Here is a 26,366-nt window from a genome sequence, read left to right as displayed (position 1 = left end):
CCACGATTAGATTCCAGTCTGTAACTCTCTCCCAGGTATCTGTTATTCTGTATATAAACCACCCTGATCCCCTCGATGAGATTCCAGTCTGTAACGCCCTCCCGAGTATCTGTTATTCTGTATAAAAACCACCCTGAACCCCTCGATTAGATTCCAGTCTGTAACTCCCTCCCGGGGTATCTGTTATTCTGTATATAAACCACCCCGAACCCCTCGATTAGATTCCAGCCTGTAACTCCCTCCCACGGTATCTGTTATTCAGTATATAATCCACCCCGAACCCCTCGGTTAGATTCCAGTCTGTAACTCTCTCCCGGGGTATCTGTTATTCTGTATATAAACCACCCTCCGATCCCCTCGATTAGATTCCAGTCTGTAGCTCCCTCCCGGGTATATGTTATTCTGTATATAAACCACCCCATCCCCTCGATTAGATTCCTGTCTGTAACTCCCTCCCGGGTTATCTGTTATTCTGTATATAAACCACAGCGAATCCCTCGATTAGATTCCTGTCTGTAACTCCCTCCCGGGTATCTGTTATTCTGTACATAAACCACCCCCGAACCCTTCGATCACATTCCAGTCTGTAACTCAGTCCGAGGTACCTTTTATTCTGGATATAAACCACCCCGAACCCCTCGATTCGATTCCTGTCTGTAACTCCCTCCCGGGGTATCTGTTATTCAGTATATAAACCACCCTCCGAGCCCCTCGATTAGTTTCCAGTCTGTTACTCCCTCCCGATGTATCTGTTATTCTGGATATAAACCACCCTCCGAACCCCTCGATCAGATTGCAGTCTGTAACTCACTTCCGGGGTATCTGTTATTCTGTATATAAACCACCCCGAACCCCTCGATTAGATTCCAGTCTGTAACTCACTCCCGGGTATTTGTTTTTCTGTATATAAACCACCCTCCGAACCCCTCGATCAGATTGCAGTCTGTAACTCCCTCCCGGTGTATCTGTTATTCTGTATATAAACCACCCTGAACCCCTCGATAAGAATCCAGTCTGTTACTCACTCCCGATGTATCTGTTATTCTGTATATAAACCACCCTCCGAACCCCTCGATCAGATTCCAGACTGTAACTCCCTCCCGGGGTATCTGTTATTCTGTATATAAACCATCCCGAACCCCTCGATTAGATTCCAGTCTGTACCTCCCTCCCGGGTATCTGTTATTCTGGATATAAACCACCCCGAACCCCTCGATTAGATTCCAGTCTGTAACTCTATCCCGGGTATCTGTTATTCTGGATATAAACCACCCCGAACCCCTCGATTAGATTCCAGTCTTTACCTCCCTCCCGGGTATCTGTTATTCTGGATATAAACCACCCAGAACCCCTCGATTAGATTCCAGTCTGTAACTCCCTCCCGGGTATCTGTTATTCTGTATATAAACCACACTCCGAACCCCTCGATTAGATTCCAGTCTGTAACTCCCTCCTGGGGAGATGCTATTTTGTATATAAACCCCACCCTGAACCCCTCGATTATATTCCAGTCTGCAACTTCCTCCCGGGGAGCTGTTATTCTGTATATAAACCCCACCTCGAACCCCTCGATTAGATTCCAGTCTGTACCTTCCCTCCCAGGTATCTGTTATTCTATATATAAACCCCCCCCCCCGAACCCCTCGATTAGATTCCAGTCTGTAACTCACTCCGGGATATCTGTTATTCTGTATATAAACCACCCCGAACCCCTCGATTAGATTCCAGTCTGTGACTCCCTCCCAGGGTATCTGTTAGTCTGGATATAAACCACCCCGAACCCCTAGATTAGATTCCAGTCTGTAACTCCCTCCGGGGTATCTATTATTCTGTATATAAACCACCCCCGACCCCCTCAATTAGATTCCAGTCTGTAACTGCCTCCCGGGGTATCTGTTATTCTGCATATAAACCACCCCGAACCGCTCGATTAGATTCCAGTCTGTAACTCACTCCCGGGTATCTGTTATTCTGTATATAAACCACCCCGATCCGCTCGATTAGATTCCAGCCTGTAACTCCCTCCCAGGGTATCTGTTATTCTGTATATAAACCACCCCGATCCCCTCGATTATATTCCAGTCTGTCACGCCCTCCCGAGTATCTGTTATTCTGTACATAAACCACCCCGAACCCCTCGATTAGATTCCAGCCTGTAACTCCCTCCCAGGGTATCTGTTATTATGTATATAATCCACCCCGAACCCCTCGATTAGATTCCAGTCTGTAACTCACTCCTGGGGTATCTGTTATTCTGTATATAAACCACCCCGAACCCCTCGATTAGATTCCAGTCTGTAACTCACTCCCGGGGTATCTGTTATTCTGTATATAAACCACCCCGAAACCCTCGATTAGATTCCAGTCTGTAACTCCCTCCCGGGTATCTGTTATTCTGTATATAAACCAAAGCGAATCCCTCGATTAGATTCCAGTCTGTAATTCTCTCCCGGGTATCTGTTATTCTGTATATAAACCACCCCCGAACCCCTCGATCACATTCCAGTCTGTTATTCTGCATATAAACCACCCCAGACCCCTCGAATAGAATCCAGTCTGTAACTCCCTCCCGGGTATCTGTTATTCTGTATATACACAACCCTGTAGCCCTAAATCAGATTCCACTCTGTAACTCACTCCCGGGTATCTGTTATTCTCTATATAAACCACCCCGAACCCCTCGATTAGATTCCAGTCTGTAACTTTCTCCTGGGTATCTGTTATTCTATATCTAAACCCCCCCCCGAACCCCTCGATTAGATTCCAGTCTGTAACTTACTCCGGGATATCTGTTATTCTGTATATAAACCATCCCGAACACCTCGATTCGATTCCAGTCTGTAACTCTCTCCCAGGTATCTGTTATTCTGTATATAAACCACCCAGAACCCCTCGATTAGATTCCAGTCTGTAACTCCCTCCCGGGTATCAGTTATTCTGTATATAAACCACCCCCGAACCCCTCGATCACATTCCAGTCTGTAACTCCCTCCCGGGTATCTGTTATACTGTATATAAACCACCCCAAACCCCTCGATTAGATTCCAGTCTGTATCTCCCTCCTGGGTATCTGTTATTCTGTATATAAACGACCCTGAACCCCTCGATTAGATTCCAGTCTGTAACTCCCTCCCGGGTACCTGTTATTCTGTATATAAACCATCCCGAACCCCTCGATTAGATTCCAGTCTGTAACTCCCTCCCAGGTACCTGTTATTCTGTATATATACCACCCCGAACCCCTCGATTAGATTCCAGTCTGTAACTCACTCCTTGGGTACCTGTTATTCTGTATATAAACCACCCCGAACCCCTCGATTCGATTCCAGTCTGTAACTCCCACCCGGGTATCTGTTATTCTGTATATAAACCACCCCGAAACCCTCAATTAGATTCCAGTCTGTAACTCACTCCCGGGTATCTGTTATTCTGTATATAAACCACACTCCGAACCCCTCGATTAGATTCCAGTCTGTAACTCACTCCTTGGCTACCTGTTATTCTGTATATAAACCACACTCCGAACCCCTCGATTAGATTCCAGTCTGTAACTCACTCCTTGGGTACCTGTTATTCTGTATATATACCACCGCGAACCCCTCGATTAGATTCCAGTCTGTAACTCACTCCTTGGGTATCTGTTATTCTGTATATAAACCACCCCGAACCCCTCGATTCGATTCCAGTCTGTAACTCCCTCTCGGGTATCTGTTATTCTGTATATAAACCACACTCCGAACCCCTCGATTAGATTCCAGTCTGTAACTCCCTCCCGGGTATCTGTTATTCTGTATATAAACCACCCCGAACCCCTCGATTAGATTCCAGTCTGTAACTCACTCCCGGGGTATCAGTTATTCTGTATATAAACCACCCTGAACCCCTCGATTAGATTCCAGTCTGTAACTCCCTCCCGGGTACCTGTTATTCTGTATATAAACCACCCTGAACCCCTCGATTAGATTCCAGTCTGTAACTCACTCCCGGGTATCTGTTATTCTGTATATAAACCACCCCGAACACCTCGATTAGATTCCAGTCTGTAACTCCCTTCCGGGTGTCTGTTATTCTGTGTATACACCACCCCGGACCCCTCGAATAGATTCCAGTCTGTAACTCCCTCCCGGGTATCTGTTATTCTGTATATAATCCACCCTGTCGCCCTAAATCAGATTCCACTCTGTAACTCACTCCCGGGTATCTGTTATTCTGTATATAAACCACCCCGAACCCATCGATTAGATTCCAGTCTGTAACTCCCTCCCGGGTATCTGTTATTCTGTCCATAAACCACCCCGAACCCCTCGATCAGATTCCACTCTGTAACTCCCTCTCGGGTATCTTTTATTCTGTATATAAACCACCCTGAACCCCTCGATTAGATTCCAGTCTGTAACTCACTCCCGGGGTATCTGTTATTCTGTATATAAACCACCCCGAACCCCTCGATTAGATTCCAGTCTGTAACTCACTCCCGGGTATTTGTTATTCTGTATATAAACCACCCCGAACCTCTCGATTAGATTCCAGTCTGTACTTTACTCCCGGATATATGTTATTCTGTATATAAACCACCCCGAACCCCTCGAGTAGATTCCAGTCTGTAACTCCCTCCCGGGTATCTGTTATTCTGTATATAAACCACCCTGAACCCCTCGATTAGATTCCAGTCTGTAACTCACTCCCGGGTATCTCTTACTCTGTATATAAACCACCCCGAACCCCTCGATTAGATTCCAGTCTGTAACTCACTCCCGGATATCTGTTACTCTGTATATAAACCACCCTGAACCTCTCGATTCGATTCCAGTCTGTACTTTACTCCCGGATATATGTTATTCTGTATATATACCACCCTGAACCCCTAGATTAGATTCCAGTCTGTAACTCCCTCCCGGGTACCTGTTATTCTGTATATAAACCACCCCGAACCCCTTGACTAGATTCCAGTCTGTAACTCCCTCCCGGGTTATCTGTTATTCTGGAAATAAACCACCCCGAACCCCTCGACTAGATTCCAGTCTGTAACTCCCTCCCGGGTATCTGGTATTCTGTATATAAACCACCCCGAACCCCTTGACTAGATTCCAGTCTGTAACTCCCTCCCGGGGTATCTGTTACTCTGTACATACACCACCCCGAACCCCTCGATTAGATTCCAGTCTGTAACTCACTCCCGGGTATCTGTTGTTCTGTATGTAACCCACCCCGATCCTCTTGATTAGATTCCAGTCTGCAATTTACTCCCGGATATATGTTATTCTGTATATAAACCACCCCGAACCCGTCGATTAGATTCCAGTCTGTAATTCACTCCCGGATATATGTTATTCTGTGTATAAACCACCCCGAACCCCTCGACTCGATTCCAGTCTGTAACTCCCTTGCGGGTATCTGTTATTCTGGACATAAACCACCCCGAACCCCTCGATTAGATTCCAGTCTGTAACTCCCTCCCAGGTATCTGTTACTCTGTACATAAACCACCCCGAACCCCTCGATAAGATTCCAGTCTGTCACTCACTCCCGCATATCTGTTGTTCTGTATATAATACACCCGAACATCCCGATTAGCTTCCAGTCTGTACTTTACTCCCGGATATATGTTATTCTGTATATAAACCACCCTGAACCCCTCGATTAGATTCCAGCCTGTAACTCACTCCCGGGGTATCTGTTATTCTGTATATAAACCACCCCGAAATCCTCGATTAGATTCCAGTCTGTAACTCACTCCCGGGTATCTGTTATTCTGTGTATAAACCACCCCGAACCCCTCGATTAGATTCCAGTCTGTAACTCCCTCCCGGGTATCTGTTATTCTGTACATAAACCACCCTGAACCCATCGATTAGATTCCAGTCTGTAACTCCCTCCTGGGGTATCTGTTATTCTGTATATAAACCACCCCAAACCCTTCGATTGGATTCCAGGCTGTAACTCCCTCCTGGGTATCTGTTATTCTGTATATAAACCACCCCAAACCCCTCGATTAGATTCCAGTCTGTAACGCCCTCCCGGGTATCTGTTATTCTGTATATAAACCACCCCGAACCCCTCGATTAGATTCCAGTCTGTAACTCCTTCGCGGGTATCTGTTATTCTGTATATAAACGACCCTGAACCCCTCGATTAGATTCCAGTCTGTAACTCCCTCACGGGTATCTGTTATACTGGATATAAACCACCCCGAAACCCTCAATTAGATTCCAGTCTGTAACTCACTCCCGGGTATCTGTTATTCTGTATATACACCACCCCGACCTCCTCGATTAGATTCCAGCCTGTAACTCCCTCCCGGGTATCTGTTATTCTGTATATAAACCACCCCGACCTCCTCGATTAGATTCCAGCCTGTAACTCCCTCTCGGGTATCTGTTATTCTGTATATAAACCACCCCGGACCCCTCGAATAGATTCCAGTCTGTAACTCCCTCCCGGGGTATCTGTTATTCTGTATATAATCCACCCTGTAGCCCTAAATCAGATTCCACTCTGTAACTCCCTCCCGGGGTATCTGTTATTCTGTATATAAACCACACTCCGAACTCCTCAATTAGATTCCAGTCTGTAACTCACTCCCGGGTATTTGTTATTCTGTATATAAACCACCCCGAATCCCTCGATTAGATTCCAGTCTGTAACTGCCTCCCGGGTATCTGTTATTCTGTATATAAACCACCCCGAACCCCTCGATTAGATTCCAGTCTGTTCCTCCCTCCCGGGTATCTGTTATTCTGTATATAAACCACCCCGAACCTCTCGATTAGATTCCAGTCTGTAACTCCCTCCCCGGGTATCTGTTATTCTGTATATAAACCACCCCGAACCCCTCGATGAGATTCCAGTCTGTAACTCACTCCCGGATATATGTTATTCTGTATATAAACCACCCCGAACCCCTCGAGTAGATTCCAGTCTGTAACTCCCTCCCGGGTATCTGTTATTCTGTATATAAACCACCCCGAACCCCTCGAGTAGATTCCAGTCTGTAACTCACTCCCGGGTATCTGTTATTCTGTATATAAACCACCTCGAACCCTCGATTAGATTCCAGTCTGTAACTCCCTCCCGGGTATCTGTTATTCTGTACATAAACCACCCTGAACCCCTCGAATAGATTCCAGTCTGTAACTCCCTCCCGGGTATCTGTTACTCTGTACATAAACCACACCAAACCCCTCGATTAGATTCCAGGCTGTAACTCACTCCCGGGTATCTGTTATTCTGTACATAAACCACCCCGAACCCCTCGATCACATTCCAGTCTGTACTTTACTCCCGGGTATCTGTTATTCTGTATATAAACCACCCCGAACCCCTCGAGTAGATTCCAGTCGGTAACTCCCTCCCGGGTTATCTGTTATTCTGGAAATAAACCACCCCAAACCCCTCGACTAGATTCCAGTCTGTAACTCACTCCCGGGTATCTGTTGTTCTGTATATAAAACACCCCGAACCTCTCGATTAGATTCCAGTCTGTACTTTACTCCCGGATATATGTTATTCTGTATATAAACCACACCGAACACCTCAATTAGATTCCAGTCTGTAACTCACTCCCTGGGTATCTGTTATTCTGTCTATAAACCACCCCGAACCCCTCGATTAGATTCCAGTCTGTAACTCACTCCTGGGTATCTGTTATTCTGTATATAAACAACCCCGAACCCCTCGATTAGATTGCAGTCTGTAACTTACTCCTGGGTATCTGCTATACTGTATATAAACCACCCTGAACCCCTCAATTAGTATCCAGTCTGTAACTCCCTCCCGGGGTATCTGTTATTCTGTATATAAACCACCCCGAACCCCACGATTAGATTCCAGACTGTAACTCCCTCCCGGGGTATCTGTTATTCTGTATATAAACCACCCCGAACCCCTCGATTAAATCCAGTCTGTAACTCACTCCTGGGTATCTGTTATTCTGCATATAAACCACCCCAAACCCCTCGATTAGATTCCAGTCTGTAACTCACTCCCGGGTATCTGTTGTTCTGTATATAAACCACCCCGAACCTCTCGATTAGATTCCAGTCTGTACTTTACTCCTGGATATATGTTATTCTGTATATAAACCACCCTGAACCCCTCGATTAGATTCCAGTCTGTAACTCCCTCCCGGGTATCTGTTATTCTGTACATAAACCACCCTGAACCCCTCGAATAGATTCCAGTCTGGAACTCCATCCCGGGTATCTGTTATTCTGTACATAAACCACCCCAAACCCCTCGATTAGATTCCAGGCTGTAACTCACTCCCGGGTATCTGTTATTCTGTATATAAACCACCCCAAACCCCTCGATTAGATTCCAGTCTGTAACTCATTCCGAGGTACCTTTTATTCTGGATATAAACCACCCCGAACCCCTCGATTCGATTCCTGTCTGTAACTCCCTCCCGGGGTATCTGTTATTCTGTATATAAACCACCCCGAACCCCTCGATTCGATTCCAGTCTGTAACTCCCTCCCGGGCTATCTGTTATTCTGTATATAAACCACCCTCCGAGCCCCTCGATTAGATTCCAGTCTGTAGCTCCCTCCCGGGGTATCTGTTATTCTGTATATAAACCACCCTGAACCCCTCCATTAGATTCCAGTCTGTAACTCTCTACCAGGGTATCTGTTATTCTGTATATAAACCACCCCGAACCCCTCGATTAGATTCCAGTCTGTAACTCCCTCCTGGGTATCTGTTATTCTGTATATAAACCACCCCGAACCCCTCGATTAGATTCCAGTCTATAACTCCCTCCGGAGTATCTGTTATTCTGTCCATAAACCAACCCGATCCCCTCGATGAGATTCCAGTCTGTCACGCCCTCCCGAGTATCTGTTATTTTGTATATAATCCACCCCGAACCCCTCGATTAGATTCCAGTCTGTAACTCACTCCCGGGGTATCTGTTATTCTGTATATAAACCACCCCGAACCCCTCGATTAGATTCCAGTCTGTAACTCACTCCTGGGTATCTGTTATTCTGTATATAAACCACCCCGAACCCCTCGATTAGATTCCAGTCTGTAACTCACTCCCGGGGTATCTGTTATTCTGTATATAAACCACCCCGAAGCCCTCGATTAGATTACAGGCTGTAACTCCCTCCCGGTGTATCTGTTATTCTGTCTCTAAACCACCCTGATAACCTCAATTAGATTCCAGTCTGTGACTCCCTCCCGGGTATCTGTTATTCTGTATATAAACCACCCTCCGAACCCCTCGATTAGATTCCAGTCTGTAACTCCCTCCTGGGTATCTGTTATTCTGTATATCAACCACCCCGAACCCCTCGATAAGATTCCAGTCTGTTACTCCCTCCCGGGTGTCTGTTATTCTGTATATAAACCAACCTGAACCCCTCGATTAGATTCCAGTCTGTAACTCCCTTCCGGGTATCTGTTATACTGTATATAAACCAACCTGAACCCCTCGATTAGATTCCAGTCTGTAACTCCCTTCCGGGTATCTGTTATACTGTATATAAGCCACCCCGAACCCCTCGATTAGATTGCAGTCGGTAACTCCCTCCCGGGTATCTGTTATTCTGGATATAAACTACCCCGAACACCTCGATTAGATTCCAGTCTGTAACTCTCTCCCAGGTATCTGTTATTCTGTATATAAACCACCCTGATCCCCTCGATTAGATTCCAGCCTGTAACTCCCTCCCAGGGTATCTGTTATTCAGTATATAATCCACCCCGAACCCCTCGGTTAGATTCCAGTCTGTAACTCCCTCCCGGGGTATCTGTTATTCTGTATATAAACCACCCTCCGATCCCCTCGATTAGATTCCAGTCTGTAGCTCCCTCCCGGGTATATGTTATTCTGTATATAAACCACCCCATCCCCTCGATTAGATTCCTGTCTGTAACTCCCTCCCGGGGTATCTGTTATTCAGTATATAAACCACCCTCCGAGCCCCTCGATTAGTTTCCAGTCTGTAACTCCCTCCCGGGGTATCTGTTATTCTGTATATAAACCACCCTGAACCCCTCGATAAGAATCCAGTCTGTTACTCCCTCCCGATGTATCTGTTATTCTGTATATAAACCACCCTCCGAACCCCTCGATCAGATTGCAGTCTGTAACTCCCTCCCGGGTATCTGTTATTCTGTATATAAACCACCCCGAACCTATCGATTAGATTCCAGTCTGTAACTCCCTCCCGGGTATCTGTTATTCAGTATATAAATCCCGCCCCCGAAACCCTCGAATACATTCCAGTCTGTAACTCCCTCCCGGGGTATCTGTTATTCAGTATATAAACCACCCTCCGAGCCCCTCGATTAGTTTCCAGTCTGTAACTCCCTCCCGGGGTATCTGTTATTCTGTATATAAACCACCCTGAACCCCTCGATAAGAATCCAGTCTGTTACTCCCTCCCGATGTATCTGTTATTCTGTATATAAACCACCCTCCGAACCCCTCGATCAGATTGCAGTCTGTAACTCCCTCCCGGGTATCTGTTATTCTGTATATAAACCACCCCGAACCTATCGATTAGATTCCAGTCTGTAACTCCCTCCCGGGTATCTGTTATTCAGTATATAAATCCCGCCCCCCAAACCCTCGAATACATTCCAGTCTGTAACTCCCTCCCGGGGTATCTGTTATTCTGTATTTAAACCACCCCCGAACCCCTCGATCACATTCCAGTCTGTACCTCACTCCCGGGTATCTGTTATTCTGTATATAAATCACCCCGAACCTCTCGATTAGATTCCAGTCTGTATCTCATTCCGAGGTACCTTTTATTCTGGATATAAACCACCCCGAACCCCTCGATTCGATTCCAGTCTGTAACTCACTCCCGGGTATTTGTTTTTCTGTATATAAACCACCCTCCGAACCCCTCGATCAGATTGCAGTCTGTAACTCCCTCCCGGTGTATCTGTTATTCTGTATATAAACCACCCTGAACCCCTCGATAAGAATCCAGTCTGTTACTCACTCCCGATGTATCTGTTATTCTGTATATAAACCACCCTCCGAACCCCTCGATCAGATTCCAGACTGTAACTCCCTCCCGGGGTATCTGTTATTCTGTATATAAACCATCCCGAACCCCTCGATTAGATTCCAGTCTGTACCTCCCTCCCGGGTATCTGTTATTCTGGATATAAACCACCCCGAACCCCTCGATTAGATTCCAGTCTGTAACTCTATCCCGGGTATCTGTTATTCTGGATATAAACCACCCCGAACCCCTCGATTAGATTCCAGTCTTTACCTCCCTCCCGGGTATCTGTTATTCTGGATATAAACCACCCAGAACCCCTCGATTAGATTCCAGTCTGTAACTCCCTCCCGGGTATCTGTTATTCTGTATATAAACCACACTCCGAACCCCTCGATTAGATTCCAGTCTGTAACTCCCTCCTGGGGAGATGCTATTTTGTATATAAACCCCACCCTGAACCCCTCGATTATATTCCAGTCTGCAACTTCCTCCCGGGGAGCTGTTATTCTGTATATAAACCCCACCTCGAACCCCTCGATTAGATTCCAGTCTGTACCTTCCCTCCCAGGTATCTGTTATTCTATATATAAACCCCCCCCCCGAACCCCTCGATTAGATTCCAGTCTGTAACTCACTCCGGGATATCTGTTATTCTGTATATAAACCACCCCGAACCCCTCGATTAGATTCCAGTCTGTGACTCCCTCCCAGGGTATCTGTTAGTCTGGATATAAACCACCCCGAACCCCTAGATTAGATTCCAGTCTGTAACTCCCTCCGGGGTATCTATTATTCTGTATATAAACCACCCCCGACCCCCTCAATTAGATTCCAGTCTGTAACTGCCTCCCGGGGTATCTGTTATTCTGCATATAAACCACCCCGAACCGCTCGATTAGATTCCAGTCTGTAACTCACTCCCGGGTATCTGTTATTCTGTATATAAACCACCCCGATCCGCTCGATTAGATTCCAGCCTGTAACTCCCTCCCAGGGTATCTGTTATTCTGTATATAAACCACCCCGATCCCCTCGATTATATTCCAGTCTGTCACGCCCTCCCGAGTATCTGTTATTCTGTACATAAACCACCCCGAACCCCTCGATTAGATTCCAGCCTGTAACTCCCTCCCAGGGTATCTGTTATTATGTATATAATCCACCCCGAACCCCTCGATTAGATTCCAGTCTGTAACTCACTCCTGGGGTATCTGTTATTCTGTATATAAACCACCCCGAACCCCTCGATTAGATTCCAGTCTGTAACTCACTCCCGGGGTATCTGTTATTCTGTATATAAACCACCCCGAAACCCTCGATTAGATTCCAGTCTGTAACTCCCTCCCGGGTATCTGTTATTCTGTATATAAACCAAAGCGAATCCCTCGATTAGATTCCAGTCTGTAATTCTCTCCCGGGTATCTGTTATTCTGTATATAAACCACCCCCGAACCCCTCGATCACATTCCAGTCTGTTATTCTGCATATAAACCACCCCGGACCCCTCGAATAGAATCCAGTCTGTAACTCCCTCCCGGGTATCTGTTATTCTGTATATACACAACCCTGTAGCCCTAAATCAGATTCCACTCTGTAACTCACTCCCGGGTATCTGTTATTCTCTATATAAACCACCCCGAACCCCTCGATTAGATTCCAGTCTGTAACTTTCTCCTGGGTATCTGTTATTCTATATCTAAACCCCCCCCCGAACCCCTCGATTAGATTCCAGTCTGTTACTCACTCCCGGGTATCTGTTATACTGTATATAAACCACCCCGAACACCTCGATTCGATTCCAGTCTGTAACTCTCTCCCAGGTATCTGTTATTCTGTATATAAACCACCCAGAACCCCTCGATTAGATTCCAGTCTGTAACTCCCTCCCGGGTATCAGTTATTCTGTATATAAACCACCCCCGAACCCCTCGATCACATTCCAGTCTGTAACTCCCTCCCGGGTATCTGTTATACTGTATATAAACCACCCCAAACCCCTCGATTAGATTCCAGTCTGTATCTCCCTCCTGGGTATCTGTTATTCTGTATATAAACCACCCCGAACCCCTCGATTAGATTCCAGTCTATAACTCCCTCCGGGGTATCTGTTATTCTGTATATAAACCACCCCGATCCCCTCGATTAGATTCCAGTCCGTTACGCCCTCCCGAGTATCTGTTATTCTGTACATAAACCACCCCGAACACCTCGATTAGATTCCAGCCTGTAACTCCCTCCCAGGGTATCTGTTATTCTGGATATAAACCACCCAGAACCCCTCGATTAGATTCCAGTCTTTACCTCCCTCCCGGGTATCTGTTATTCTGGATATAAACCACCCAGAACCCCTCGATTAGATTCCAGTGTGTAACTCCCTCCCGGGTATCTGTTATTCTGTATATAAACCACCCTGAACCCCTCGATTAGATTCCAGTCTGTAACTCCCTCCTGGGGAGATGCTATTTTGTATATAAACCCCACCCTGAACCCCTCGATTATATTCCAGTCTGCAACTTCCTCCCGGGGAGCTGTTATTCTGTATATAAACCCCACCTCGAACCCCTCGATTAGATTCCAGTCTGTACCTTCCCTCCCAGGTATCTGTTATTCTATATATAAACCCCCCCCCCGAACCCCTCGATTAGATTCCAGTCTGTAACTCACTCCGGGATATCTGTTATTCTGTATATAAACCACCCCGAACCCCTCGATTAGATTCCAGTCTGTGACTCCCTCCCAGGGTATCTGTTAGTCTGGATATAAACCACCCCGAACCCCTAGATTAGATTCCAGTCTGTCACTCCCTCCGGGGTATCTATTATTCTGTATATAAACCACCCCCGACCCCCTCAATTAGATTCCAGTCTGTAACTGCCTCCCGGGGTATCTGTTCGTCTGTATATAAACCACCCTGATAAGCTCAATTAGATTCCAGTCTGTAACTCCCTCCGGGGTATCTGTTATTCTGTATATAAACCACCCTCCGAACCCCTCGATCAGATTGCAGTCTGTATCTCCCTCCCGGGTATCTGTTATTCTGTATATAAACCACCCCGAACCTATCGATTAGATTCCAGTCTGTAACTCCCTCCCGGGTATCTGTTATTCAGTATATAAACCACCCCGAACCCCTCGATTAGATTCCAGTCTGTAACTCCCTCCCGGGGTATCTGTTATTCAGTATATAAATCCCGCCCCCGAAACCCTCGAATACATTCCAGTCTGTAGCTCCCTCCTGGGTATCTGTTATTCTGTATTTAAATCACCCCCGAACCCCTCGATCACATTCCAGTCTGTACCTCCCTCCCGGGTATCTGTTATTCTGTATATAAACCACCCCGAACCCCTCGATTAGATTCCAGTCTGTAACTCCCTCCCGGGCTATCTGTTATTCTGTATATAAACCACCCTCCGAGCCCCTCGATTAGATTCCAGTCTGTAACTCCCTCCCGGGTATCTGTTATTCTGTATATAAACCACCCTGAACCCCTCCATTAGATTCCAGTCTGTAACTCCCTACCAGGGTATCTGTTATTCTGCATATAAACCACCCCGAACCGCTCGATTAGATTCCAGTCTGTAACTCACTCCCGGGTATCTGTTATTCTGTATATAAACCACCCCGATCCCCTCGATTAGATTCCAGTCTGTAACTCTATCCCGGGTATCTGTTATTCTGGATATAAACCACCCCGAACCCCTCGATTAGATTCCAGTCTGTAACTCTATCCCGGGTATCTGTTATTCTGGATATAAACCACCCCGAACCCCTCGATTAGATTCCAGTCTGTAATTCCCTCCCAGGGTATCTGTTATTCTGGATATAAACCACCCTGAACCCCTCGATTAGATTCCAGTCTGTAACTCCCTCCCGGGTATCTGTTATTCTGTATATAAACCACCCTGAACCCCTCGATTAGATTCCAGTCTGTAACTCCCTCCTGGGGAGATGCTATTTTGTACATAAACCCCACCCTGAACCCCTCGATTAGATTCCAGTCTGCAACTTCCTCCCGGGGAGCTGTTATTCTGTATATAAACCCCACCTCGAACCCCTCGATTAGATTCCAGTCTGTACCTTCCCTCCCAGGTATCTGTTATTCTATATATAAACCCCCCCCCGAACCCCTCGATTAGATTCCAGTCTGTAACTCACTCCGGGATATCTGTTATTCTGTATATAAACCACCCCGAACCCCTCGATTAGATTCCAGTCTGTGACTCCCTCCCAGGGTATCTGTTAGTCTGGATATAAACCACCCCGAACCCCTAGATTAGATTCCAGTCTGTAACTCCCTCCGGGGTATCTATTATTCTGTATATAAACCACCCCCGACCCCCTCGATTAGATTCCAGTCTGTAACTCCCTCCCGGGGTATCTGTTATTCTGTTTATAAACCACCCCGAAGCCCTCGATTAGATTACAGTCTGTAACTCCCTCCCGGTGTATCTGTTATTCTGTATATAAACCACCCTGATAACCTCAATTAGATTCCAGTCTGTGACTCCCTCCCGGGTATCTGTTATTCTGTATATAAACCACCCCGAACCCCTCAATTAGATTCCAGTCTGTAACTCCCTCCCGGGTATCTGTTATACTGGATATAAACCACCCTGATAACCTCGATTAGATTCCAGTCTGTGACTCCCTCCCGGGGTATCTGTTATTCTGTGTATAAACCACCCTGATAACCTCGATTAGATTCCAGTCTGTGACTCCCTCCCGGGTATTTGTTATTCTGTATATAAACCACCCTCCGAACCCCTCGATCAGATTGCAGTCTGTAACTCCCTCCCGGGTATCTGTTATTCAGTATATAAATCCCGCCCCCGAAACCCTCGAATACATTCCAGTCTGTAGCTCCCTCCTGGGTATCTGTTATTCTGTATTTAAACCACCCTGAAAACCTCAATTAGATTCCAGTCTGTAGCTCCCTCCTGGGTATCTGTTATTCTGTATTTAAACCACCCCCGAACCCCTCGATCACATTCCAGTCTGTACCTCACTCCCGGGTATCTGTTATTCTGTATATAAACCACCCCGAACCTCTCGATTAGATTCCAGTCTGTAACTCATTCCGAGGTACCTTTTATTCTGGATATAAACCACCCCGAACCCCTCGATTCGATTCCTGTCTGTAACTCCCTCCCGGGGTATCTGTTATTCTGTATATAAACCACCCCGAACCCCTCGATTCGATTCCAGTCTGTAACTCCCTCCCGGGCTATCTGTTATTCTGTATATAAACCACCCTCCGAGCCCCTCGATTAGATTCCAGTCTGTAGCTCCCTCCCGGGGTATCTGTTATTCTGTATATAAACCACCCTGAACCCCTCCATTAGATTCCAGTCTGTAACTCTCTACCAGGGTATCTGTTATTCTGTATATAAACCACCCCGAACCCCTCGATTAGATTCCAGTCTGTAACTCCCTCCCGGGTTTCTGTTATTCTGTATATAAACCACCCCGAACCCCTCGATTAGATTCCAGTCTATAACTCCCTCCGGAGTATCTGTTATTCTGTCCATAAACCAACCCGATCCCCTCGATGAGATTCCAGTCTGTCACGCCCTCCCGAGTATCTGTTATTTTGTATATAATCCACCCCGAACCCCTCGATTAGATTCCAGTCTGTAACTCACTCCCGGGGTATCTGTTATTCTGTATATAAACCACCCCGAACCCCTCGATTAGATTCCAGTCTGTAACTCACTCCTGGGTATCTGTTATTCTGTATATAAACCACCCCGAACCCCTCGATTAGATTCCAGTCTGTAACTCACTCCCGGGGTATCTGTTATTCTGTATATAAACCACCCCGAAGCCCTCGATTAGATTACAGGCTGTAACTCCCTCCCGGTGTATCTGTTATTCTGTCTCTAAACCACCCTGATAACCTCAATTAGATTCCAGTCTGTGACTCCCTCCCGGGTATCTGTTATTCTGTATATAAACCACCCTCCGAACCCCTCGATTAGATTCCAGTCTGTAACTCCCTCCTGGGTATCTGTTATTCTGTATATCAACCACCCCGAACCCCTCGATAAGATTCCAGTCTGTTACTCCCTCCCGGGTGTCTGTTATTCTGTATATAAACCAACCTGAACCCCTCGATTAGATTCCAGTCTGTAACTCCCTTCCGGGTATCTGTTATACTGTATATAAACCAACCTGAACCCCTCGATTAGATTCCAGTCTGTAACTCCCTTCCGGGTATCTGTTATACTGTATATAAGCCACCCCGAACCCCTCGATTAGATTGCAGTCGGTAACTCCCTCCCGGGTATCTGTTATTCTGGATATAAACTACCCCGAACACCTCGATTAGATTCCAGTCTGTAACTCTCTCCCAGGTATCTGTTATTCTGTATATAAACCACCCTGATCCCCTCGATTAGATTCCAGCCTGTAACTCCCTCCCAGGGTATCTGTTATTCAGTATATAATCCACCCCGAACCCCTCGGTTAGATTGCAGTCTGTAACTCCCTCCCGGGGTATCTGTTATTCTGTATATAAACCACCCTCCGATCCCCTCGATTAGATTCCAGTCTGTAGCTCCCTCCCGGGTATATGTTATTCTGTATATAAACCACCCCATCCCCTCGATTAGATTCCTGTCTGTAACTCCCTCCCGGGGTATCTGTTATTCAGTATATAAACCACCCTCCGAGCCCCTCGATTAGTTTCCAGTCTGTAACTCCCTCCCGGGGTATCTGTTATTCTGTATATAAACCACCCTGAACCCCTCGATAAGAATCCAGTCTGTTACTCCCTCCCGATGTATCTGTTATTCTGTATATAAACCACCCTCCGAACCCCTCGATCAGATTGCAGTCTGTAACTCCCTCCCGGGTATCTGTTATTCTGTATATAAACCACCCCGAACCTATCGATTAGATTCCAGTCTGTAACTCCCTCCCGGGTATCTGTTATTCAGTATATAAATCCCGCCCCCGAAACCCTCGAATACATTCCAGTCTGTAACTCCCTCCCGGGGTATCTGTTATTCAGTATATAAACCACCCTCCGAGCCCCTCGATTAGTTTCCAGTCTGTAACTCCCTCCCGGGGTATCTGTTATTCTGTATATAAACCACCCCGAACCCCTCGATTAGATTCCAGTCTGTAACTCACTCCTGGGTATCTGTTATTCTGTATATAAACCACCCCGAACCCCTCGATTAGATTCCAGTCTGTAACTCCCTCCCGATGTATCTGTTATTCTGTATATAAACCACCCTCCGAACCCCTCGATCAGATTGCAGTCTGTAACTCCCTCCCGGGTATCTGTTATTCTGTATATAAACCACCCCGAACCTATCGATTAGATTCCAGTCTGTAACTCCCTCCCGGGTATCTGTTATTCAGTATATAAATCCCGCCCCCCAAACCCTCGAATACATTCCAGTCTGTAACTCCCTCCCGGGGTATCTGTTATTCTGTATTTAAACCACCCCCGAACCCCTCGATCACATTCCAGTCTGTACCTCACTCCCGGGTATCTGTTATTCTGTATATAAATCACCCCGAACCTCTCGATTAGATTCCAGTCTGTATCTCATTCCGAGGTACCTTTTATTCTGGATATAAACCACCCCGAACCCCTCGATTCGATTCCTGTCTGTAACTCCCTCCCGGGGTATCTGTTATTCTGTATATAAACCACGCCGAACCCCTTGATTAGATTCCAGTCTGTAACTCCCTCCCGGGGTATCTGTTGTTCTGTATATAAACCACCCCGAACCCCTCGATTAGATTCCAGTCTGTAACTCCCTCCCGGGCTATCTGTTATTCTGTATATAAACCACCCTCCGAGCCCCTTGATTAGATTCCAGTCTGTAGCTCCCTCCCGGGGTATCTGTTATTCTGTATATAAACCACCCTGAACCCCTCCATTAGATTCCAGCCTGTAACTCCCTACCAGGGTATCTGTTATTCTGCATATAAACCACCCCGAACCCCTCGATTAGATTCCAGTCTGTCACGCCCTCCCGAGTATCTGTTATTCTGTACATAAACTACCCCGAACCCCTCGATTAGATTCCAGCCTGTAACTCCCTCCCAGCGTATCTGTTATTATGTATATAATCCACCCCGAACCCCTCGATTTGATTCCAGTCTGTAACTCACTCCCGGGGTATCTGTTATTCTGTATATAAACCACCCCGAACCCCTCGATTAGATTCCAGTCTGTAACTCACTCCTGGGTATCTGTTATTCTGTATATAAACCACCCCGAACCCCTCGATTAGATTCCAGTCTGTAACTCACTCCCGGGGTATCAGTTATTCTGTATATAAACCACCCCGAAACCCTCGATTAGATTCCAGTCTGTAACTCCCTCCCGGGGTATCTGTTATTCTGTATATAAACCACCCCGAATCCCTCGATTAGATTCCAGTCTGTAACTCCCTCCCGGGTATCTGTTATTCTGTATATAAACCACAGCGAATCCCTCGATAAGATTCCAGTCTGTAACTCCCTCCCGGGTATCTGTTATTCTGTATATAAACCACCCCCGAACCCCTCGATCACATTCCAGTCTGTTATTCTGCATATAAACCACCCCGGACCCCTCGAATAGAATCCAGTCTGTAACTCCCTCCCGGGTATCTGTTATTCTGTATATACACAACCCTGTAGCCCTAAATCAGATTCCACTCTGTAACTCACTCCCGGGTATCTGTTATTCTCTATATAAACCACCCCGAACCCCTCGATTAGATTCCAGTCTGTAACTTTCTCCTGGGTATCTGTTATTCTATATCTAAACCCCCCCCCCGAACCCCTCGATTAGATTCCAGTCTGTAACTTACTCCGGGATATCTGTTATTCTGTATATAAACCATCCCGAACACCTCGATTAGATTCCAGTCTGTAACTCTCTCCCGGGTATCTGTTATTCTGTACATAAACCACCCCGAACCCCTCGATTAGATTCCAGTCTGTAACTCAGTCCGAGGTACCTGTTATTCTGGATATAAACCACCCTGAACCCCTCGATTAGATTCCAGTCTGTAACTCACTCCCCGGGTATCTGTTATTCTGTATATAAACCACCCCGAACCCCTCGATTAGATTCCAGTCTGTAACTCCCTCCCGGGGTATCTGTTATTCTGTATATAAACCACCCCGAACCCCTCGATTAGATTCCAGTCTGTAACTCCCTCCCGGGTATCTGTTATTCTGTATATAAATCACCCCGAACCCCTCGATTAGATTCCAGCCTGTAACTCCCTCCCGGGGGCGTTTGTTACTCTGTAAAATAATTGTTGAGAGCTCTCCATGTGTTTGGCGCCCGTACATTGATTTGTGAAGACTGTTTGCAATGACCAGCTCATTTGATGCCTCCGTGTGAGAGTGGCGTCTCCAGCACTGGCATTCGTCTGAGCCGGTGTGTGATTGTTCAGGCTTAACATGGTGTTTCTCCCGGCAGGATGGAGGGTGCACCTGTCCCGGAGACGTAGCCAAAGCCTTTGGTGAGCCTCTGCCCCGTCGTTGGCGCTCAGTGACGTGCTGTTGGGAAGGTGGGGAGTCGCAGAAGACGCTCCCCGAAAGAGCTTCTCCGCCCAACCCGCCTCACTTGTCACGGTGTTGCGTGTCCCCGTTGTCTGTCTGTCCTGTGGGAGGGGTGCGATCCACCACAGACGTGTCGCCCCCACCCCCACACACACCCCTCCCCAGTTTATGTTCCCACAGGATTTTAATGGGCAAATCTACCCGAAGTGGGCCCGTCTGAAACCTGCGCAGCGTTATCCGATCGTGACTGAATCTGGCGTGCCGTGGTCCAGCGCCCTCGACAACGCCTGCTCCTCCCCTCTGTACCCAACAGCTGCTGCCCGCCCCGTCCTCTCTTGAACCCAGAGACAGCTCCCTGGGCCTCCTGTCCCAAAGGAGGAAGTCGTTGGCAGGCAAACGGCAGAACGTGGCCCCTCACCGAGGGCCTTCGGGAGAGAAGCAAGTGCGAACAAAGTTTGTCTTGGCTGATTTAGTACCGGGCTGACCCCCCCCCCCCCCCCCCCCCTGCCCCCTGCAGACTGACTCCTGTGTCCCAGCATCACAGCCGCCCCCACTACAGAACAGAGCAGGGGCCCCCCTGTCCAATTCCCACAGCCTCCAGCCGTTGAAACGCATCGTCTCACATCGCTCCCCTCCAACACAACGCACTCACCTGTGAGAACCGTGGAATGGTGACGGTGTGAGCAGACCATTCAGCCCATTGAGTCCACACTGACCCCCCACCCCCTTCAAAGAGCGACCCATCCAGACCCACTCCCCCTACCCCAACCCTGCATTTCCCACAGCCCGTCCACCTCCCCTCCACACCTTTGGACTGCGGGAGGAAACCCACACAGATAGGCCGCTTTTGGAATATCGCGTGCAATTCTGGTCTCCTTCCTATCGGAAAGATGTTGTGAAACTTGAAAGGCCTCAGTAAAGATTTACAAGGATGTTGCCAGGGTTGGAGGGTTTGAGCTACAGGGAGAGGCTGAACAGGCTGGGGCTGTTTTCCCCGGAGCGTCGGAGGCTGAGGGGTGACCTTGTTTATAAAATCATGAGGGGGCGTGGATAGGGGTAAATAGACAAGGTCTTTTCCCTGGGGTGGGGGGAGTCCAGAACTAGAGGGGTGTAGATTAAGGGTGAGAGGAAAAAAAGATCTAAGGGGCAACTATTTCACGCAGTGGGTGGTGCGTGTGTGGAATGAGCTGCCAGAGGAAGTGGTGGGGGCTGGTACAATGACAGCATTGTGGATAGGGACAGGAATAGGAAGAGTTGGGAGGGATATGGGCCGGGTGCTGGCAAACGGGACTAGATTGGGTTAGGGATATCCGGGTCGGCACGGACGGGTTGGACCGAAGGGTCTGTTTCCGTGCTGTACATCTCTATGACTCTATGAACTGTTTACAACACTGACTAACACAGGGAGAGACATAGAACAGGATGGGGACGTGGATAGGGAAGGGTTTTGAGGGATATGGGCCGGGTGCTGGCAAACGGGACTCTATTGGGTTGGGATATCTGGGTTGGCATGGGCGGGTTGGGCCGAAGGGTCTGTTTCTGTGCTGTCCATCTCTGTGACTCTATGACATGGCAGTTGTGGGGTGGGGGGGCGAACGTGCAAACTTCACACAGACAGTCGCCCCCCCCGAGGGGTGGGATCAAACCCGGTCCCCCCTGGCGCCGTGAGGCGGCGGCGCCGAGCACCGAGCGAACGCTCTTCCTCCCGGTCTCTAAACGGTTGCATTTCCTGCGTCTCTCCCCACCCCCACACCCATCCCAGGTGCCGGGGCGGACTTTGTCATGCTGGGCGGCATGTTCTCGGGCCACACCCAGAGCGGCGGCGAGGTCATCGAGACAAACGGCAAGAAGTACAAGCTCTTCTACGGGATGAGCTCAGAGACGGCGATGAAGAAGCACGCTGGGGGGGTGGCCGATTACAGGTAGCGGCGCGCGCAGCAGAGCAAGCTCCCAGGGTGGCCGGGTAAGACGGGTCCCGGGTTCGATAGGCCCCTCCCCTTCCAGATCTGACCCCCCCCAGCGCGGCATTCAACCACCTTCAGCTGCTCCATCGCTGACCTCCCCTCCCTCCGAAGGTCAGGAGTGAGGGGGATGTTCGCACAACGTTTCAGCACCGTTCACCGCTCCTCAGATACTGAAGTGACCCATGTCTGAACGCAGCGAGACCTGGACAATGTCCGGGCTTGGGCTGCCGCGCCACACCACGCAGAGATGGGGAGGTGAGGAACCGAGAGGGGGTGAGATGGTGGGGGAGAGGAACTGGGAGGGGGAGTGATGGTGGGGAGAGGAACCGAGAGGGGGAGAGATGGGGGGGGAGAGGAACCGAGAGGGGGAGAGATGGGGGGGAGAGGAACCGAGAGGGGGAGAGATGGGGGGGAGAGGAACCGAGAGGGGGAGAGATGGGGGGGAGAGGAACCGAGAGGGGGAGAGATGGGGGGGAGAGGAACCGAGAGGGGGAGAGATGAGATGGGGGGGGGAGAGAGGAACCGGGAGGGGAGAGATGGGGGGGGGAGAGAGGAACCGGGAGGGGAGAGATGGGGGGGGGAGAGAGGAACCGGGAGGGGAGAGATGGGGGGGGGAGAGAGGAACCGGGAGGGGGAGGAATGGGGGGGTGGGAGGAACCGGGAGGGGGAAAGATGGGGCGGGGGAGGAACCGGGGGGGGGAAAGATGGGGGGGGGGAGAGGAACCGAGAGGGGGAGAGATGGGGGGGGAGAGGAACTGGGAGGGTCGAGATGGGGGAGTGAGTCCTGGGGCTAATGGTGTCTGGGCTGGGTGGGCTGTGAAGTGAAGTGAATAAACTGGAATTGGGAGTGGGTCTCAGTCACTCTGACCACAGGGACTGTTTCCCCCCCCCCCCAACTCCCCCATCACGTTGTACAATGCCGTGTTCAGGGAAGAAACCTTCCCTCTGTACCTGCTCTGGCCTCTTGAGTGACTCCAGACCCTCTTTCGCCACCCGGTCGACTCTTAACTGCCCTCGTAAAAGCGACTGAGCACCCTCATGGTGGGGAGGGCGGTACCAGGCGGGTAGTTCCATGCCACCAGGAATGCAAATCACAGAGGCATCTTTCACTTCTCCGGGTTTGTCTGTCCCAGGGCGTCAGAAGGCAAGACGGTGGAGGTGGAGTTCCGAGGGGACGTGGAAGAGACCATTCGGGACATCCTGGGAGGTGTGCGCTCCACCTGCACCTATGTTGGAGCGGCCAAGCTGAAGGAGCTCAGCCAGAGGACCACCTTCATCCGGGTTACACAGCAGCTCAACCCTACCTTCAAGTAGGAACCAACCTTCCCCCCCCCCCCGCACCCCCACACCCTGTCACCAACACCCCTCTCTGCTGGCTCTGGGATGGGAGGGACACTGTAGAGGGAGCTTTACTCTGTATCTAACCCCGTGCTGTCACTGTCCCTGGGATCGGGGGGGGGGACAGTGTAGAGGAAGCTTTACTCTGTATCTAACCCCGTGCTGTCCCTGTCCCAGTGATGGGGGGACAGTGTAGAGGGAGCTTTACTCTGTATCTAACCCTGTGCTGTCTCTGTCCCTGGGAGTGTTTGATGGGGAGGACAGTGTAGAGGGAACTTTACTCTGTATCTCACCCCGTGCTGTCCCTGTCCCTGGGATGGGGGGACAGTGTAGAGGGAGCTTTACTCTGTATCTAACCCCGTGCTGTCCCTGGGATGGGGGGACAGTGTAGAGGGAGCTTTACTCTGTATCTTACCCCGTGCTGTCCTTGTCCCTGGGATGGGGGGGGGACAGTGTAGAGAGAGCTTTACTCTGTATCTAACCCCGTCCTGTCCCTGGGATGGGGGGGGACAGTGTAGAGGGAGCTTTACTCTGTATCTAACCCCGTGCTGTCCCTCTCCCTGGGATGGGGGGGACAGTGTAGAGGGAGCTTTACTCTGTATCTAACCCCGTGCTGTCCCTGTCACGGGGAGTGTTTGATGGGGGTGACAGTGTAGAGGGAGCTTTACTCTGTATCTAACCCCGTGCTGTCCCTGTCCCTGGGATGGGGGGGGACAGTGTAGAGGGAGCTTTACTCTGTATCTAACCCCGTGCTGTCCCTGTCCCTGGGATGGGGGGGGACAGTGTAGAGGGAGCTTTACTCTGTATCTAACCCCTTGCTGTCCCTGTCCTTGGGATGGGGGGGACAGTGTAGAGGAAGCTTTACTCTGTATCTAACCCCGTGCTGTCCCTGTCCCTGGGAGTGTTTGATCAGTATGTGAAGTGATGATGGAACACAGCCCCTGCAGTGCCCCCCCCCCCCCCCCCCCTCCCCCCCGAGCTGCGTCTGCTCCCTTGCTTTACAAACCCAAACCTGGACAGACGAGGGGCGCGGCTGACGGATCTGGCCTTGGCGTCCTCCAAATGTTCATCCGCACGACGCCCCTGCCCAGGGACACCAGCTCACTCTACCCCACCGCGACTGCCAAATCATCAGACCGCCTCTCCCACGTGCAATACCAGGGTGCGCAGAAACTTCCTCCGGTCCAGTATTCACGATTCGGACTCTCTCCTGGTTCGTCTCTCCCATCGTCCTCCCCAGCAAACCCAGCTCATCCAAAGCCCGTGCCTTGAAACTGCACCAGGACCCCTTTTCCCCCCCCCCGTCGGTACCCCAGTAGCTCACTGACTGACGGTGGTTCTCTGTTAAGTTTAAGTTTGATTTTAAAATCCTCTCAGTCGTTTTCAAATCCCCCCCCCCCTCCCGACCTCTCACCCCCATCCCCCAACCACTTCCAGGCCTGGGCTGCTCCGCCATTTCTGCACTTCTCAAATTCCAGCCTCCTGAGGCTCCCTGATTTTAATCGCTGCACTGTCGTTGACCATTCCCCAACGTCCTTTAAAAGCAGCTGTTTTAACCGAGCTATAGTCTGACTTTAGCTTTTTGTGTGGCTCAGTGTCGGGTGTATTTGTGAAGTTCTGTGACGTTTGAGTTGCAGGATCAATTGAAGTTGTTCCGCACCTGCCACTCGAACTGGTTGCGGCGCGGTCATTGAGGTAACTGAGACCGTCTGCTTGCGTTGCTGATACGACTCGTGCCTGGTGACACCTACCTTCAGAGGCTTGCATGGCTCATAGCTACGGCTACCTCCCTGCAGTGCTCATACAGGTCACATCTGGGACCATCGCCTCCTTACGACAGAGGTGAAAAGTTTATGTGGGATACACGCGGCAGGTACTTTACACAGAGTGTGGTAGGTGCCTTAAATGTGTTGCCAGCAGAGGTAACAGAGGCAGGTAAGGTCGATTCATTTAAGATGCGTCTGGCAACAGGTTTAATTGGAAGCACACTAGCTTTCGGAGCGACGCTCCTTCATCAGGTGGTTGTGGAGGGCTCAATCCTAACACAGAATTTATAGCAAACATTTACAGTGTGATGTAACTGAAATTATACATTGAAAAATTGACTGTTAAACCTTTCATCTGTTAGAATAGTGATAGTTTCACTTTCATGTGTAAATCACAAAACTGTGGGCCTTTGGCTGTGTGTGTCTGTGTGTGTGTAGTGAGTGCAGAGTGTCGTGTGTGTGTGTGTGTGTATAGTGCAATGGTGGTCACCTGTGATGTGACATGAACCCAAGGTCCCGATTGAGGCCCTCCCTATGGGTACCGAACTTAGCTATCAGCCTCTGCTCGGCCACTTTCCTCTGCTGCCTGTCCCAAAGTCCACCTTGGAGGATGGTCACCCAAAGGTCCGAGGTCGAATGTCCTGGACCACTGAAGTGTTCCCCAACTGGGAGGAAACCCTCCTGTCTGTTGATTGTCGTGTGGTGCCCATTCATCCGTTGGGGAAACCGAGCAAAGGCTACAACAATGTACCATGCCTCCGGGCATCCTTGCCTGCAACATATAAGATGGACAACGTTGGCTGAGTCA

General features: G+C 49.0%; 1 protein-coding gene across 1 annotated transcript in view; it reads left to right on the top strand.

Annotated features, from left to right (window-relative positions):
• The window catches only part of LOC122546944 (GMP reductase 2-like), an 89,278-nt gene extending 63,820 nt beyond the window's left edge, over positions 1–25,458 (top strand). Inside the window, exons 7-9 of the mRNA XM_087974885.1 lie at positions 20,408–20,450; positions 22,253–22,412; positions 23,588–25,458. Coding sequence (XP_087831011.1) covers positions 20,408–20,450; positions 22,253–22,412; positions 23,588–23,768 — 384 coding nt within the window. The 3' untranslated portion in view covers positions 23,769–25,458. The remainder of the gene's footprint in view (positions 1–20,407; positions 20,451–22,252; positions 22,413–23,587) is intronic.
• Positions 25,459–26,366: the final 908 nt, after the last annotated feature.

Source organism: Chiloscyllium plagiosum, unplaced genomic scaffold (genome assembly GCF_037043375.1).
Source record: "Chiloscyllium plagiosum isolate Xiang-an unplaced genomic scaffold, Cpla_swu_hap1 HiC_scaffold_27, whole genome shotgun sequence".
NCBI classification, from domain to species: Eukaryota; Metazoa; Chordata; class Chondrichthyes; order Orectolobiformes; family Hemiscylliidae; genus Chiloscyllium; species Chiloscyllium plagiosum.
The sequence above is the reverse complement of the archived record's forward strand: the minus strand, read 5'-3'. Positions and strand labels throughout refer to the sequence as shown.